Source organism: Schistocerca cancellata, chromosome 3, assembly GCF_023864275.1.
Source record: "Schistocerca cancellata isolate TAMUIC-IGC-003103 chromosome 3, iqSchCanc2.1, whole genome shotgun sequence".
Classification (NCBI taxonomy): Eukaryota; Metazoa; Arthropoda; class Insecta; order Orthoptera; family Acrididae; genus Schistocerca; species Schistocerca cancellata.
Window position 1 is genome coordinate 682,502,611 of NC_064628.1, and position 18,053 is coordinate 682,520,663.

At 42.0% G+C, this 18,053-nt stretch overlaps 1 protein-coding gene across 1 annotated transcript in view; it reads right to left on the bottom strand.

The window, feature by feature from the left end:
* Positions 1 to 962: 962 nt before the first annotated feature.
* Positions 963 to 18,053, bottom strand: part of LOC126175663 (uncharacterized) — a 209,100-nt gene continuing 192,009 nt past the window's right edge. Inside the window, exons 3-5 of the mRNA XM_049922572.1 lie at positions 12,388 to 12,576; positions 2,078 to 2,213; positions 963 to 1,788 (exon numbers count right to left, since the gene is read on the bottom strand). Coding sequence (XP_049778529.1) covers positions 1,653 to 1,788; positions 2,078 to 2,213; positions 12,388 to 12,576 — 461 coding nt within the window. The 3' untranslated portion in view covers positions 963 to 1,652. The remainder of the gene's footprint in view (positions 1,789 to 2,077; positions 2,214 to 12,387; positions 12,577 to 18,053) is intronic.

Consider the following 18,053-nt stretch of genomic DNA (forward strand, 5'->3'; position numbering starts at 1 on the left):
ACACAGAATAAAAACGAACAATGGACATGACAGCAGATGACATAGGACAAGAAAGACGCAGACTGAGACCAGAAAAAAGGATTTAAAAACACACAAAGTGTGACAGTGGTTGTCTAATTGGAGAGTATGTATTATATCAGAACATTTGGCAACTAACATTTTGTTTATTCACACTACTTTCTTATATCATTATGCGACTGCCATAACTTGCAACAAAATATTTGGAACTTATACATTTTTATATTTTATTTATTTTAATGCACTGAATTTACTCCAGGCCACTGTTACACTTATACATAAACCATATGACCATACTAACTTTCACTGTTGCACCAAAAGTAAAGTGCTCCACTATAACAGGAAAGAAATCAGTTATAGACATTAGTTAAATCATAGAAAATTGGGTAAGGTAATAGCAAGGTATGGGATCCATTTTAATATTGTCCATTTTATGAGTTTTGCTGTGGTAGAAGCTGTTAAATCGACTGCAATATTTATTTAGCACACAGCAAAGAAACTTTTTAACACAGTATTTTACTGTATGCTGAACGACAAATAAAAAAAACCCAATACATTATACAGTTTAATGACAAATGAGAATTGATATCAGAGTGAAGGAAACTACTGTGATTTAATCAGACAGCAGTGACTAAAAAATAATTCAGACATATGACAGAGTAAGAAGTTATGCAATAACAAAAGAGAAATTGGGGATGGAAAAAGACATATGAAAATGTAAATAATGGATACAAAATGAAATGTAGTAGGGATTGCACACAACAATACACAAACAAATAAGAAGATTAATTATAAATGTGTCTATGAAGAAAGTTGCAATAAGGAGGAGAAAAAGTGTTAGGGAGATATTAAATATAAGCTAAATACATGGCAAGGGACTGAGAATTGGAACACTTCACAGAAACTTATAAAAATTATGCAAAAGTTTCTTAGTGTGTCTGGGATGTGAAATAGGACTATTTATTGTTTTATCATGTCCCAGAGGTACAATCAGGAAGGAGAACCTTTGTTTGTCTACTTGACTTACAAGACATCTTCCATATCGCCTGCTCATGAGGAGATCAAAAGTCTTCTGTTCCTGAAAAAATGTATTTGGATTCAGGTATACAAAATAAGAACAGCTTTGTTATTTATAAATCATGAAAGTATTCTAATTCGATGTTCCACTATACAAAATTACTTTGGTTTTTCTAAAAACATATTCCACTTGTTACTATACAATACTTCCTACTTCTTAACAGGGAATTCTCAGAACTGCAATACTGATTCAGCAATTTTGTAAAATAATTATTATATTTAATACTATAAACAAGAATTAGCAGTAATGTCTCATAAAAGATGTTTCTGTTTCCTCTCTGTCCACAAAAATGTACAAAGCGCATGTCTACTATAGTTCATCACACTCTTGCTCAGTCTCATTGCAAAGTTATATTTACATTTTCCCCATTGTTCATCCGTAAACTATTTAATCACAAAACACTGTAAGTAATGGTCAAATCTTCACTGTAGTTTCACTGATTTCCATTCTGTTTGTGTCACATGTATACTCCACAGTTTTCACGGAAATAATGAAAAATATTAAAAGACTTCAGATGTATCAGGTAACAAAATTTCTGAAGAATATCAAAACAAATTCAGTACAACATTATTGCACCACTGTTCTTCATTTCCATCATAGGCTGGGGAACATCCTTATGCCTTGAGCGCCGAGTGCCCACGTAGATTGCCACCATATTAAGAGCATGTACTATGGCACCTCCAACAACAAACCTGGAACAATGGTTGAAGTTTCTTTAACACCCATAATCTGTATTATGCATTGGCTGTAATTTCTACAATATTTAACTGCAATTACTGGCACCCATAATGTGCAAAAAGCAATGGCAGTTGTTTTGTCACACTAAAACAGTGCTGCCACAAAATTGATACTGTCTTAATTGTTTTTTTTTTTTTAATAATTAGAGTTCTGAAGTACATACATGTGGAATACATGAACTTTTATTTCTGCTTTGCAGATGTCTCAAATAATTCAAAATAATTTTCACATGAAATAACATACCAGAAAGAATAACCTAGATGTGCCATGCCAGCTGACGTCCACATGTTGTCCAGATCTTCGATACTCATAACATTGTCCTGAAGTTTCTGATAGTATTGGACAGTCCACAGACTGATAGCTGCCAGGTCAAACAACACTGCAAATGAAAACAAAGTATTTATGTATCACTTCTTATCTACTGGTAATGAAAATAGCTTTTCATTGGCCTAATGCTAACATCATTTTTTGCCCCACTTTCATTGTTGATTTTATAGTTACAAAATACTGGTACTTATGAAGGTACATTAGTGAAAACCAAAAGTAGCAAATAGTACCATAAAATACTATTGAAGAATGAGAGCACATTGTTGCACAGTAATTTTCTAATTGCTTACTTCACTATTGTATGCTGTGGGAAATTGTTAAGTATATTTTCTTAGGAAACCACCATCAGCATTTTACACATATATTCATGTCGAGTGACAATGACCCACTAACGCCAACAATGAATTTTAGATTTTTCATCACTCTAATATGGTATTTATTCAAAATTGGTTTCTAACCCATTGTCCCAGAGCTGCAGTCTAACTGTGGAGCTGCAGCTGGTTGATAGATGGTGTGTATAAACAGAAACAGAACAAAAAATTGCACTAGCTTACAAGCTATCACCCCCCCCCCCCCTGCCTCTATCTCTCTCTCTCTCTCTCTCTCTCTCTCTCTCTCCCCTCCCTCTCTAACAAGAGGGGTCAGAGAGAGAGAGAGAGAGAGAGAGAGAGAGAGGGGGGGGGGGGGGGGAGGAAGATACCAGCACCCTAGAAGACAGCTGTATTAGTTGGGAGGAACCATATGAAGCATACTGGCAAGTAGATGTTGAGGTTCATGGAGAAAGATCAGAGGCTGTTCAGCCGACTGTTGGTTGCCAGTGTATTGCCGTTTGGCTTCTCATCCTCACCAAACCAAAGGCGTGAGGCCAGAGATTTGGTCATGTGGAATTACACAGTTGGCTCTGATAACTTGTTGAGGTTGCTCCCATTTTCTTATTGTTATAAAATAGTGTTTTAATTATAAGTTCACTGGTTGATATTATGAGGGAGCAAGATGATTTAGCAGTTGTCTCATGCATCATCTATTTTACTGCCAGAAGCTGATCATCAAAACAAGAAAAAGAAGAAGCTCTTTTAAAAAGAGGAAATCAGTGTGGACAGAATTAATGTCTGATCTTAGAGCTGAATTGTACTATGGGCTATTTCACAATTCTTTCTTGAATGAATGCTACAGATTTTGAATTGTTGTTGAGTTGTTTAAACCTAAAATTTCCAAAGATGACACCTCCTTCACGAGAACTGTACCTGTGGCAGGAAGATTAAAACTCATTCTGAGAACTTTAGCTATTGAGGATTCTGATTCCAGTTTAATGTACATCTTTAAAATATCAAAAAAGCTCATCTACAAGAGTACACTTGACATTTATAACCACAGTTATAAACATTCCCATTCATGATAAACTCTATCAGGTTTAATGCTGTCTCCATTCCACTGCATACTCCAGTAAGCTCACCATACCAAAGATTAATCACCCCTAGAGATATCATTACAAGAATCATTTAATACTGTGTAATTCTGCCCCTGGATTTAATAATCACCTAGACTTGTTGAGGAAGTGAGTTCACAAGGTGCAGGTATGTCACATCCATGTTAAGCCACTCATTTAGGATTCGATGGCAGAATTCCACCAAATTGCGGGGATGCTGATGTTAGTGTTTTACCTGCTGTTTCAACATATCCCATAGATTTTCTGTGGAGTTCAAGTCAGATGATTTTACAGGCCAGTGGAGACATAATATGTCAGAGGAGTGTTCAGAATACCAGTCACATATTCATCCAGACCCAACAACTTTGCTGTTGACATCTTACTGTGCCTGTGTGAGCAATAGCCGCTTGTGTGGTGACTGATTCCAAATGTTTGTGGCGTACAGTTCCTGTCACAATATTCTTTCAATAACAGGATTGGAAGGACCTTCATTCACTGCCTGCAGCAGTTCCTGGCAGGTTGGGAAGCAATTTTGATTCACAATCTGTGAAATGCATCTCTGGTCCTTCTCAATCAGGATCGTTTCTGATTACAATTCTGATGACAAGTTTCATGGCCACTTGTGTTACACCACTGCTTGTAGATACATTGGACAGTCTGCCATGAAACACCAACAAATTTACCACCTTCACACACAGTATGGCCCCTTTTTGTCACTCCGTCACATGCTTATATTTATCCATGTTTACATACAATGTTCACTTGAAACACAAATGTCTCACTGATTGCTACTGCCTTATGCTTACACAGAGGCAGTGCATGTGGAGTTCAGCATGTGACTCAATCACAGTACCATCTGTAAACACTTAGTGATACTTCTCTGCACGCACACTGGGATGACTAACTTTTGTCGTCCAGTGAGCTTATTTAAACACCATAAATACACTCCATTCTAACAGACACAGCAAATTGCTACTGAACCTATGACCATGTGACCCAGTGTCCACACTAGGAAAGTGGTTCCAAGGCCAATGCTTTGATGTTACCACTGACATTCCGAACCATAACCAAGCTCATCTGCTTCTTTGGCTTCAATTTGTCATCTGTACACACTAAGACAATCTTGGCCAATGATGTGGTTTTTCATTTGTTGGCCTTCATTGATCTAATGTGTTCACGACTTCAGGATTCATCTCCTACTGTCTACCCACATTGTTGAAAACTATTCTGTAGATGAAGAGTTGGATGATAATTTACTTCCTGTACTTCACTTGACCACAAAGCTATGGCGCAATGCAATTGAGAGTGGTGACAAGTTATTTGTTCTTCATTAATGCAGCAACTAGTAATTTGTTCTTCATTAATTCACATTTTCTACTCAAGATGGAGATCCTGCAGGGTTGTGCAACAAGTTAAGATATAATTAACAAAAGACAAGGTAATCATAAAAACTGAATTTAAGCACTATATTAACATAAACTATCACTATACTGCTTAGTGCTTTCCATGGTTATGCCAGCTAAGTTTAAACAAGTAAATTAAAGGGAAAGCTGCAACATGGAAAAAAATCTTTTGCCTTTTTAGCTATACTAAATGTCTGATGTTTATATCCTTTAAGCAGCTTAATATTTACTTGATTATATTTGTATTTTTAAAGAAAATGGTTACCCACAACTGTAAATACTGAGCTTAGTTTATGATGGTCGAAGTAGAGAGGATATAAAGTGTAGACTGGCAATGGCAAGGAAAGCGTTTCTGAAGAAGATAAATTTGTTAACATCGAGTATAGATTTAAGGGTCAGGGAGTTGTTTCTGAAAGTATTTGTATGGAGTGTAGCCATGTATGGAAGTGAAACGTGGACAATAAATAGTTTGGACAAGAAGAAAATAGAAGCTTTCAAAATGTGGTGCTACAGAAAAATGCTGAAGATTAGATGGGTAGATTACATAACTAATGAGGAGGTATTGAATAGAATTATGGACAAGAGAAATTTGTGGCACAAGTTGACTAGAAGAAGGGATTGCTTGGTAGGAGACATTCTGAGGCATCAAAGGATCACCAATTTAGTATTGGGGGGGGGGGGGCAGTGTGGAAGGTTAAAATTGTAGAGGGAGACCAAGAGATGAATACACTAAACAGATTCAGAAGGATGTAGGTTGCAGTAGGTACTGGGAGATGAAGAAGCTTGAACAGGACAGAGTAGCATGGAGAGCTGCATCAAACCAGTCTTCGAACTGAAGACCACAACAACAAAACAGGTTGTGATACATTACAAGTTGTAATGCAGTTTTACTTCTACTTGCCTTGCAGCTACACTATGTGATCAAAAGTATCCGAACACCTGGAAAAACATACTTTTTTTGCATTGTGCTGCCACCTACTGCCAGGTACTCCATATCAGCGACCTCAGTAGTCATTAGACATTGTGAGAGAGTAGAATGGGGTGCTCTGCGAAGATGTGTAGCTTATTTGGAGCTGCTCAAGTATAGTGCTCCATTCCTTTTAACTCCCTACAGACAGTTATTGTGCTAGCTGAATTGCTAGCAGCACTTTCGAACTCATGACTGATTCCTTCCATTCCTTTCATGTGATTTGTTACAACAAACTTCAACAGTACTTGACGATCCATATGTGTCAATACGTGAGATCTGGTTGTTCTTGGCTGAGCTGTGGTTGTTCCTTCGCATCTCCACTTGACAGTTCCATCACAAACAGTGGACTTGGGCTGTGTTAGAAGAGTTTAAATGTCCTTGATAGATTTTTTTTCTCGGGTGATGTCCAATGACTAGTCCATGTTCGGTGTCACTGAATTCTCCTGAGTGACCTATCTTGCTGCTACTAATTCTCTACTGACTACACAATAACCCCCAACTCTTTTTATACTGTCAGGTCCATCTCTCTTGATACCTAGTAGTCGACTCTGTGTTACATAGGGGAGATGAGAGAATTTAGGGCTCGTTGGAGGCATAGAGGTCCTAAATCATGCACCGACTTCCAATTTCCATCGAAATGGCTACCAACAGAAAAATGTTTCTACCAGAGCACAAAAAGACACATGTGCGTCTCTTTATTAAAAGATTCTGTCTGAAAAGTGAGGTACAATCTACCTCATTCTACTTTCCTCGGCACCTTTAAAAATTTTAGCAAATATATTGGCATGCAAACATGTTTGTGCTCTTTTTAGCTTGCAACTCACCTCTCATTCTCACGAGCTGCCCTAACTGTAACTCGCTCACAACTATTAGTCCATTGTTGTAAGTCTCTTGTTCCCCTACACTCCAAATTGCCCATTCTCACTCACTCATTCAGCCTAACTCATTGTCGTTGTCTCCTTGTGTCTCTCTGTCACTGTATCCTGTCTCACAGTGACAGTCACCATCATTCTGTCCCACTACTAATGTCTCCTCTCACTTTCTCTCTCTGTCTCTCTCTCCTTCTCTCTTACTGCTACACTCTCTTTCATTGCTTCCCACTGCTGCTGTCTCTTCTCACTGTCATGATCTCTCTCTTCCTCCTTGTCATTTATCTCTCCCTTCCTCGTTGTCATTGTCATAGACTCTGTCTCTCATTATCACTGGCTCTCACCTACTTCCCCTTTCCACTTATCTTTATTTCTCTCCTGCTGGGACTTCTCCTTCACTCTTTTCCTAGCACTGTTCTCTCACTGTCTGTTGTGTTCCAGTGTCACTGTGTTCCTCTCTCTCTTTCACGCAGCCATTGTCTCCTTCGCTCTTTCTATACCACAACCACTGCCTACTATTATCTTTCAGTATTTATTACTTCTCTGTCTCTTTCCCACTGCCACTGTCTCCTTCTCTCTCAGCATAAAACAGTGTGATATGTTCGCATGCCAATGTTTTTCAAATTTTTTTAAAAGTGCTGAGGAAGGTACATTGAGGCTCCTGGTACCCCAGTCAGTCTTTTAATGTTCGCTTTTTTTGTATTCTGATAGCAGCAATTTTCCGCTGGTTTCCTTCTTTTTCCCTGCCACCGCTGTGACTGACATGCCACTCACATAAAAAGAAATTGATGAGTCAGTAAAAATTCTGATAGTTTACTTACATGAAATTGAAATAACGTGAAACTAATTTTACACCTCATGCCGGATTTTACATGCACAACGCTCAAACACTTAACAGATGAACAGATCGAGGAAAGACGAAGAATTTCTGCTGAACTAATGGGAAGAGCCAAACTTGGTCCCACGTTTCTGTCAAAGATTGTTGCTGGGCATGAAAGCTGGTGATACCAGTATGACCCTTACACGAATCATTGAATTGCCGAATGGCGGAGTCCTGGATCACTAGCCTCGAAATAGTCAAACAACAACCTTCAAGACCAAATGTAATGTTGACGGCATTCTTTGATAGTAAAGGATGGGTTCACCATGAGTATGTTTCTCGAAATCAAATAGTAAACGAAACTCTTTACAGTTAAGCCTTGAAACGTTTACGGTGAACAATTCGTCATCGCTGCCCAGATTTGTGGCATGCTCAAGACTATTTCTTACTGCTAGACAATGCAAGACCCCAGACTGCTTTATCTGTTACCGAGTATCAGACCAGACGTTATATTATTGCCATCCCACATTTCACATCCGTCAGTGAAAAGGTGACTCAAAGGGAAGGTTTATCAGGATATCGCAGACATCGAATGGGTTGTGGCACATGCATGACCTTATAAGCATTACAGCTGAAACTTTCCCTGCTTGCGTCCAAGAACTCCAGAAAAGCTGGTTGGCAATGAGTATACACTGATCAGCCAGAACATCGTGACCATCGACCTGTTTTTGATATAAACTCGTCCAGGCGATAACAGCGTCACCTGGCGAGGAATGACTGCTAATCAGGCACACGCACGGTGCATGAAGGATCGGCGAGTGTGCTGTGTAGAATGGGAAGGCGCGCGGTCTATTGACTTTGACCGAGGGCTGACTGTGATGGCCCGGAGGATCAGCTTGAATTTATTTGTTTACACGTTCCGTAGGACCAAATTGAGGAGCAAATCTCCAAAGTCATGAAATTACAGTATAAAAGTAATAACAGATAAAAATAAGATGTTTATGAAACCTACAAAAATCAAGCCATAAGTTTAAGTAAACGCAATCAACAATACAACAAGAATCAGCTTAATTTTTCAAGGAACTCTTCGGCAGAATAGGAGTGACCCATGAGGAAACTCTTCAGTTTCGGTTTGAAAGCGCGAGGATTACTGCTAAGATTTTGGAATTCTAGTGGTAGCTTACTGAAAATGGATGGATCAGCATACTGCACGTCTTTCTGCATAAGAGTTAAGGAAGTCCGATCCAAATGCAGGTTTGATTTCTGCCGAGTATTAACTGAGTGAAAGCTGTTTATTCTTGGGAATAAGATAATATTGTTAAAGAGAAATGCCGGCAGGAGTGGCCGAGCGGTTCTAGGCGTTTCAGTCCGGAACCGCGCGACCGCTACGGTCGCAGGTTCGAATCCTGCCTCGGGCATGGATGTGTGTGATGTCCTTAAGTTAGTCAGGTTTAAGTAGTTCTAAGTTATAGGGGACTGATGACCTCAGATGTTAAGTCCCATAGTGCCATTTGAACCATTTAACAAGAAATGACAGTAAGGAATATACATATTGAGAGACCAATGTCAAAATACCCAGACTCATAAACAGGGGTCGATACGAGGTTCGTGAACTTACACCACTTGATGTTCGAACCACCCGTTTCCGAGCCAAAAATATCCTTTTAGAATAGGAAGAGTTACCCCAAAGTATAATACCATATGACATAAGCGAATGAAAATAAGCAAATTAGACTAATTTTCGTGTTGAACGATCACTCACTTCAGATACCGTTCGAATAGTAAAAATGGCTGCATTAAGTCTTTGAACAAGATCCTGAACGTGGGATTTCCACGACAGTTTACTATTTATCTGAACACCTAGAAATTTGAACTGTTCAGTTTCACATCATGTGCCCATTCTGTAAAATTAAAAAATCAGGTTTTGTTGAATTGTGTGTTAGAAACTGTAAAAACCGAGTCTTACTGTGATTTAGCGTTAGTTTATTTTCTACAAGCCATGAACTTATGTCATAAACTGGACTATTTGAAACCGAGCCAATGTTGCACACAACATCCTTTACTAACAAGCTAGTGTCATCAGCAAACAGAAATATTTTAGAGTTATCTGTAATACTAGAGGGCATATCATTTATATAAATAAGGAACAGGAGTGGGGCCAACACTTATCCCTGGGGCACCCCCCACTTGACCGTACCCCACATTTCGGGATCTGCACAACTTGTCACGTGTTCGATGACTGCTGTGGTGAGTGACTTCAACACGTGGCGAAACCAAGGTGAAACCATGTCCAGACATTGTGGGGCTGGATGGCCACCCCTCATTACAGATGTTGAACGTTGTAGGATGGGCAGACTGGTAAAACAGGACAGCTGGCAACCTGTGGCGCAACTAACGTCAGACTTTAACGCTGGGTAGAGTGGAAGTGCGTCTGAACACACAGCGCACCAAACACTTTTAACAAGGTGCCTCCACAGCTGACAACCCATGCACGTGCCAACGTTAACACCATGACATCGGTAGCTATGGAATTGGCATGTGACAATTGGCACTGGATGTTGACGCAGTGGTACAGCGTTGCATGGGCTGATGAATCCAGATACCTTCTAGATCATGCTGATGGGAGGGCGCGAATCCGTCGTCTTCCAGCGGAACAGCTCCTTGACACCTACACTGTGGAATGTAGACAAGCTGGTGGCGACTCCATTCTGGTCGGGGAAACGTTCATGCGGCCAACCATGGCTCCGGTGGAGCTGTTGCAAGGCACCATGATGACCAAGGAGTAATATGCAAAAAACTGGTGATTTCTCAAACTGGGGAACAATCAAAAATGGGGTGCCGCAAGGTTCGGTCTTGGGTCCTCTGCTGTTCTTAATATATATTAATGACTTGCCATTCTATATTCACGAAGATGCAAAGCTGGCACTTTTGGCCGATGATACAAGTATAGCTATCACACCCAACAGACAAGAATTAACTGGTGAAATTGTAAACGATGTTTTTCAGAAAATCATTACGTGGTTCTCTGCAAATGGGCTCTCATTAAACTTTGACAAAACACAGTGTATACAGTTCCATACAGTAAATGGAATGACACCATTGATAAATATAGACTTCGATCGTAAATCGGTAGCTAAGGTAGAATATTCAAAATTTCTAGGTGTATGCATTGATGAGGGGTTGAACTGGAAAAAACACACTGAGGATCTGCTGAAACGTTTGAGTTCAGCTACTTATGCTATTAGGGTCATTGCAAATTTTGGCGATATACATCTGAGTAAATTAGCTTACCATGCCTATTTTCATTCTCTGCTTTCCTATGGGATCATATTCTGGGGTAACTCATCATTGAGTAAAAGAGTGTTCATTGCACAAAAGCGCGTAATCAGAATAATTGCTGGAGCTCATCCAAGATCATCCTGCAGACACTTATTTAAAGAGCTAGAGATCTTCACTGTAGCCTCACAATGTATATATTTACTTATGAAATTTGTTATTAACAGTCCGAAGGAATTCAAAAGTAATAGCAGCGTACGTGGCTACAACACTAGGAGAAAGGATTATCTTCACTACTCAAGGTTAAATCTAACTTTGGATCAGAAGGGGGTTAATTATGCTGCCACAAAAGTCTTTGGTCGCTTACCTAATAGCATCCAAAGTCTGACAGATAGCCATATAGCGTTTAAAAGGAAATTAAAAGAATTTCTTAATGGCAACTCCTTCTACTCATTAGATGAATTTTTGGATATAATAAGTGGGTAATTTCCCTAACCCCCCCCCCAAAAAAAAATATTAAGTGTCATGTAATATTTTGTATAATGTAATATCTTGTATAGACACCTTTTATTAACCTGACACGTTCCACATCATTACAAAATGTCGTATTCATGATCTATGGAACAAGTACTAATCTAATCTAATCAATCGTGCTGCACTATTTGAGTACACCAGGTGCAGACCACGAACAGCACTTCACGATGATTATGTTTCCCGACAGCTGTGGCATTTTTCAACAAGATAATGCGCCATGTTACAAGGCCAGGAGTGTGATGGAGCTATCCGAGGAACGCAGTGGCGAGTTCCAATTGATGTGCTGGCCCCCACCAACACGCCAGACCTGAACCTGACTGAACAGGTCTGGGATGTGATTGAAGGTGGCATCCGAGCTCATTGTCCCAATCCGCAGAATTTACGAGAATTAGGAGACTTGTGTGTGCAGATGTGGTGCCACTTCCCTTCAGCCGGCCGGGGTGGCCGAGCGGTTCTAGGCGCTACAGTCTGGACCCGCGCGACCGCTACGGTCGCAGGTTCGAATCCTGCCTCGGGCATGGATGTGTGTGATGTCCTAAGGTTAGTTAGGTTTAAGTCGTCGTAAGTTCTAGGGGACTGATGACCTCAGAAGTTAAGTCCCATAGTGCTCAGAGCCATTTGAACCATTTGTTTGAACCACTTCCCTCCAGTGACCTACCAAGACCTCACTGCTTCCATGCCGCGTGCCAAGGGTGGATTTACCGGCTATTGGACAGGCGGTCATAATGTTCTGGCTGATTAGTGTAGATAGCCAAGGGTACTACTTCGATAGGGGTAAAGATCATTACTTGGCAAGTACAATTTTAAATTTTTTTAAAAATACCTGTCCTGGAACTTTTCTAACGAAGGGAGTATGCATGCGGCGGCATGCATACCGATTCTTGTTAGCCATCATGCCGAGCGCTGGGAGTGAAGGATCGATACTCACTGGCGACGGAGTTCCAGAGGTAGAGCCCCGGCACGGCGGTGATGGGCCCCGGCGGCGTGGCCGCCGTGTTGACGACGGCGAAGAGGGCGGCGAGCGCGGCGAACAGCAAGCCGCAGCCCACCGACGCCACCGTGGCCAGCCAAAGGCCCCACGTCAGCAGCTGCCGCGGCGGACGCATCTCCGACACGACTGCGGGCAGAGCGGAGACGTTCTGGTAAGCTACCTGTGTAATGGCTGCACGCAGCGCTGCCGCAAACAGCACTTGGCGTTTTCGTACTTGTTCAACACAGTGACTTGCCGAACGTGTTTCTATACTAGGCTACGCGCAGGCAGCAAAGCTGTTCTAAACTTTGACGTTAAAATCTTCTGGGTTATTAGGCCGCCTCATGTTTCTCCTAAAATGATCGACGCTTCGACCCCTCTGCTGGCATCTTCCTCAGGATCTTGTGGTGTCCACTACTGTTAGTTATAAGCTTTGTTGATGAACAATGCAACCAGCCACAAACACGAAGGCTATTTTGTTTTCCGAGGGACGATCGGTCGCGAAATTAAAACAACGGTGAAAATTCGATGAAGCTTTGCGCAAATGGATTGCACAGTGTCTCTAGCATACCTGTCCATGGCGTCACGTCACACACTTCAATTCTGAGCCCAGAGTGAGCACTTAAAGATGCAAGAACAATAGAGTCTCCCGCCAATGGTGAAAGCACGCGGTGTCCTTCGATTTCTTCATGCTGAGGGGTTCCGCCTGATTTACTGTAGCCCACATTACATAACAAGCATGTGTGATAGCAAAATGTGGTGCGGGAACTTTGAATCAGGACATAGATGGCGTTTATAGCGCAGGCGGTCTACCGGTGATCTTGTTCACCGAGTGGTTCAGGCGATTCGAGAAAATAGTCTATGAAGGGCAATTCATAACAAGTGAAGAGGAATGTTGTCATCAAACATTGTCCTTCTTCACGACAATGCCCGATTGCACATTGCAGCTGCAACAAAAAACGCATCTGCAGCATTTTTTATGGAAAGTGTTTGATCACCCATCATACGGCCCGGAGTTTGCTCCCTCTTATTTTCATCTCTTTGCTCACATGAAACGCAGACTATAGTGACAGCATTTGTCGCAGTCAACTAACTGCAGACCAGCGTGGAGAATTGGTGAAAAGCACAGGCGGCTGCCTTCTATGACGATAATATTGGAAAGTTGGTACCACTTTACGACGCGATGACTATGTACTGAAGTATCGGTAGGCGTAGCTAAATATTGCAAACAAAACATTTTTGATTTTCACTGTGGAATTCATTTCGCTACCCATCGAACCTTGGGAAAAAAAAGCTTTCTTACTTTTGAAAAGGTTTTTTCAGTTCCATAACTGGTTTCGAGCTGTCACGCCCATCTTCAGAGGGCTATTGTGTTACCAAATACACTCCTGGAAATGGAAAAAAGAACACATTGACACCGGTGTGTCAGACCCACCATACTTGCTCCGGACACTGCGAGAGGGCTGTACAAGCAATGATCACACGCACGGCACAGCGGACACACCAGGAACCGCTGTGTTGGCCGTCGAATGGCGCTAGCTGCGCAGCATTTGTGCACCGCCGCCGTCAGTGTCAGCCAGTTTGCCGTGGCATACGGAGCTCCATCGCAGTCTTTAACACTGGTAGCATGCCGCGAGAGCGTGGACGTGAACCGTATGTGCAGTTGACGGACTTTGCGCGAGGGCGTATAGTGGGCATGCGGGAGGCCGGGTGGACGTACCGCCGAATTGCTCAACACGTGGGGCATGAGGTCTCCACAGTACATCGATGTTGTCGCCAGTGGTCGGCGGAAGGTGCACGTGCCCGTCGACCTGGGACCGGACCGCAGCGACGCACGGATGCACGCCAAGACCGTAGGATCCTACGCAGTGCCGTAGGGGACCACACCGCCACTTCCCAGCAAATTAGGGACACTGTTGCTCCTGGGGTATCGGCGAGGACCATTCGCAACCGTCTCCATGAAGCTGGGCTACGGTCCCGCACACCGTTAGGCCGTCTTCCGCTCACGCCCCAACATCGTGCAGCCCGCCTCCAGTGGTGTCGCCACAGGCGTGAATGGAGGGACGAATGGAGCCGTGTCGTCTTCAGCGATGAGAGTCGCTTCTGCCTTGGTGCCAATGATGGTCGTATGCGTGTTTGGCGCCGTGCAGGTGAGCGCCACAATCAGGACTGCATACGACCGAGGCACACAGGGCCAACACCCGGCATCATGGTGTGGGGAGCGATCTCCTACACTGGCCGTACACCACTGGTGATCGTCGAGGGGACACTGAATAGTGCACGGTACATCCAAACCGTCATCGAACCCATCGTTCTACCATTCCTAGACCGGCAAGGGAACTTGCTGTTCCAACAGGACAATGCACGTCCGCATGTATCCCGTGCCACCCAACGTGCTCTAGAAGGTGTAAGTCAACTACCCTGGCCAGCAAGATCTCCGGATCTGTCCCCCTTTGAGCATGTTTGGGACTGGATGAAGCGTCGTCTCACGCGGTCTGCACGTCCAGCACGAACGCTGGTCCAACTGAGGCGCCAGGTGGAAATGGCATGGCAAGCCGTTCCACAGGACTACATCCAGCATCTCTACGATCGTCTCCATGGGAGAATAGCAGCCTGCATTGCTGCGAAAGGTGGATATACACTGTACTAGTGCCGACATTGTGCATGCTCTGTTGCCTGTGTCTATGAGCCTGTGGTTCTGTCAGTGTGATCATGTGATGTATCTGACCCCAGGAATGTGTCAATAAAGTTTCCCCTTCCTGGGACAATGAATTCACGGTGTTCTTATTTCAATTTCCAGGAGTGTAGGTACCCATGGAAATTACATTCATCAGTAGCGATTCGCACAATCTGCACTGCACAAGAATGTTTGAATATTCATATTAAGCGACGGTAAATATTCAAAGGTTCTTCTGCAGTACAGCAGGAGACGACATGCTGCTTACGAAAACTTTTATGTAACAGCAAACACGCTAAGATGAGCGTGACAGCCCAAAACCGGTTAATAGTGTTGAAATAAAGCATTTTAAAATTATTTGTGGCTGGTTGCGTTATTCACCAACAGTTCTTAACGGCCAGCGTAGATGAAACGATTTTAAGTTTGTTGATCCTGTGAGAATCCGCTGACAAGTCAGTATGAAACGTACTGAAGTGGAATAGGTGCACTTATTACCATCCCACTGCTTAAATACTTATTTTTTTCTTTCCTGTTTTCTATTCAACACATAAAACGTTCACTTTGAATATATCTAATGTCCAAAAGTCCTACATAAGCTGTGTTTTTTTTTCAAAAGTTTATTATTCGATGTGTAACTTGCAATCTGCTAATAACAACAGCGTAGACAGTTCAGGCAGAAAAGCTTTACTTAGAAAATATTCTAAATATACGATTCACAAAAAACATGTACGCTTCAAAATTATACGCCGCTAATATTTCTTTAATTTGGGACTGACACACTCGTTTAAAAGCCCTCTTTCTGTCTTTCTAAAGAACATGCTAGCTTTTCCCAAAATTCTGTAATTCAAAGGTTATTCCCATTCAGAACTGTTGTACTGTAGAGTGTTCGAATCTTAAAACGTAATCCTTTCCAAAATACCATGGTGCAGTTTTATAGCCATATTTTTTATGATTCCAAAAATGTACAACTTTCCTATACTGCAATGTCTGTTTGCGAAATATTTCAGAACAGGGCACAGCACAGCTGCACCCTAAGATAAATCACAAGAGTTGCAAGGTTGGATCTCTACACCAGTCTAATAAGGAAGTGTTGAGGACGTACTGTTAGGTGTTGCTGCATGGAGTAATAGGTCTAGAACAGACGTTGTTCAAGCAGTCAAAACATCGCTACACAAGCTAAATACAACAGTCATCAGCCATTAAAAACACCCCATGTGTGGACGTACAACATTGTCAGGTACCAGTGGTTTCAGCGTCCTTCAACGACTGCCCATAGGTGCTCATGGCAGTAACAAGGGAATACGCCTGTTGTTTCTATTATTGCGCTTGTCAGTTTCTCTTTTCCACCTCAGTTGCTCGAAACGCTGGATTCTTTCCCAAGCATTACGACGCCATACTGGTCGATTATATAATGGTAAGACAGAGATTTAGGAACCAGGTTTTAAATTGTAAGACATTTCCTGGGGCAGATGTGGATTCTGACCACAATCTATTGGTTATGAACTGCAGATTGAAACTGAAGAAACTGCAAAAAGGTGGGAATTTAATGAGATGGGACCTGGATAAACTGAAAGAACCAGAGGTTGTAGAGAGTTTCAGGGAGAGCATAAGGGAACAATTGACAGGAATGGGGGAAAGAAATACAGTAGAAGAAGAATGGGTAGCTCTGAGGGATGAAGTAGTGAAGGCAGCAGAGGATCAAGTAGGTAAAAAGACGAGGGCTAATAGAAATCCTTGGGTAACAGAAGAAATATTGAATTTAATTGATGAAAGGAGAAAATATAAAAATGCAGTAAATGAAGCAGGCAAAAAGGAATACAAACGTCTCAAAAATGAGATCGACAGGAAGTGAAAAATGGCTGAGCAGGGATGGCTAGAGGACAAATGTAAGGATGTAGAGGCTTGTCTCACTAGGGGTAAGATAGACACTGCCTACAGGAAAATTAAAGAGACCTTTGGAGAGAAGAGAACCACTTGTATGAATATCAAGAGCTCAGATGGCAACCCAGTTCTAAGCAAAGAAGGGAAGGCAGAAAGGTGGAAGGAGTATATAGAGGGTTTATACAAGGGCGATGTACTTGAGGACAATATTATGGAAAAGGAAGAGGATGTAGATGAAGACGAAATGGGAGATAAGATACTGCGTGAAGAGTTTGACAGAGTACTGAAAGACCTGAGTCGAAACAAGGCCCCGGGAGTAGACAACATTCCATTTGAACTACTGATGGCCTCGGGAAGGCCAGTCATGACAAAACTCTACCATCTGGTGAGCACGATGTATGAGACAGGCGAAATACCCTCAGACTTCAAGAAGAATATAATAATTCCAATCCCAAAGAAAGCAGGTGTTGACAGATGTGAAAATTACCGAACTATCAGTTTAAAAAGTCACAGCTGCAAAATACTAACGCGAATTCTTTACAGACGAATGGAAAAACTGGTAGAAGCCGACCTCGGGGAAGATCAGTTTGGATTCCGTAGAAATGTTGGAACACGTGTGGCAATACTGACCTTACGACTTATCTTAGAAGAAAGATTAAGAAAAGGCAAACCTACGTTTCTAGCATTTGTAGACTTAGAGAAAGCTTTTGACAATGTTAACTGGAATACTCTCTTTCAAATTCTGAAGGTGGCAGGGGTAAAATACAGGGAGCGAAAGGCTATTTACAGTTTTTACAGAAACCAGATGGCAATTATAAGAGTCGAGGGGCATGAAAGGGAAGCAGTGGTTGGGAAAGGTGTAAGACAGGGTTGTAGCCTCTCCCCGATGTTATTCAATCTGTATATTGAGCAAGCAGTAAAGGAAACAAAAGAAAAATTCGGAGTAGGTATTAAAATTCATGGAGAAGAAGTAAAAACTTTGAGGTTCGCCGATGACATTGTAATTCTGTCAGAGACAGCAAAGGACTTGGAAGAGCAGTTGAACGGAATGGACAGTGTCTTGAAA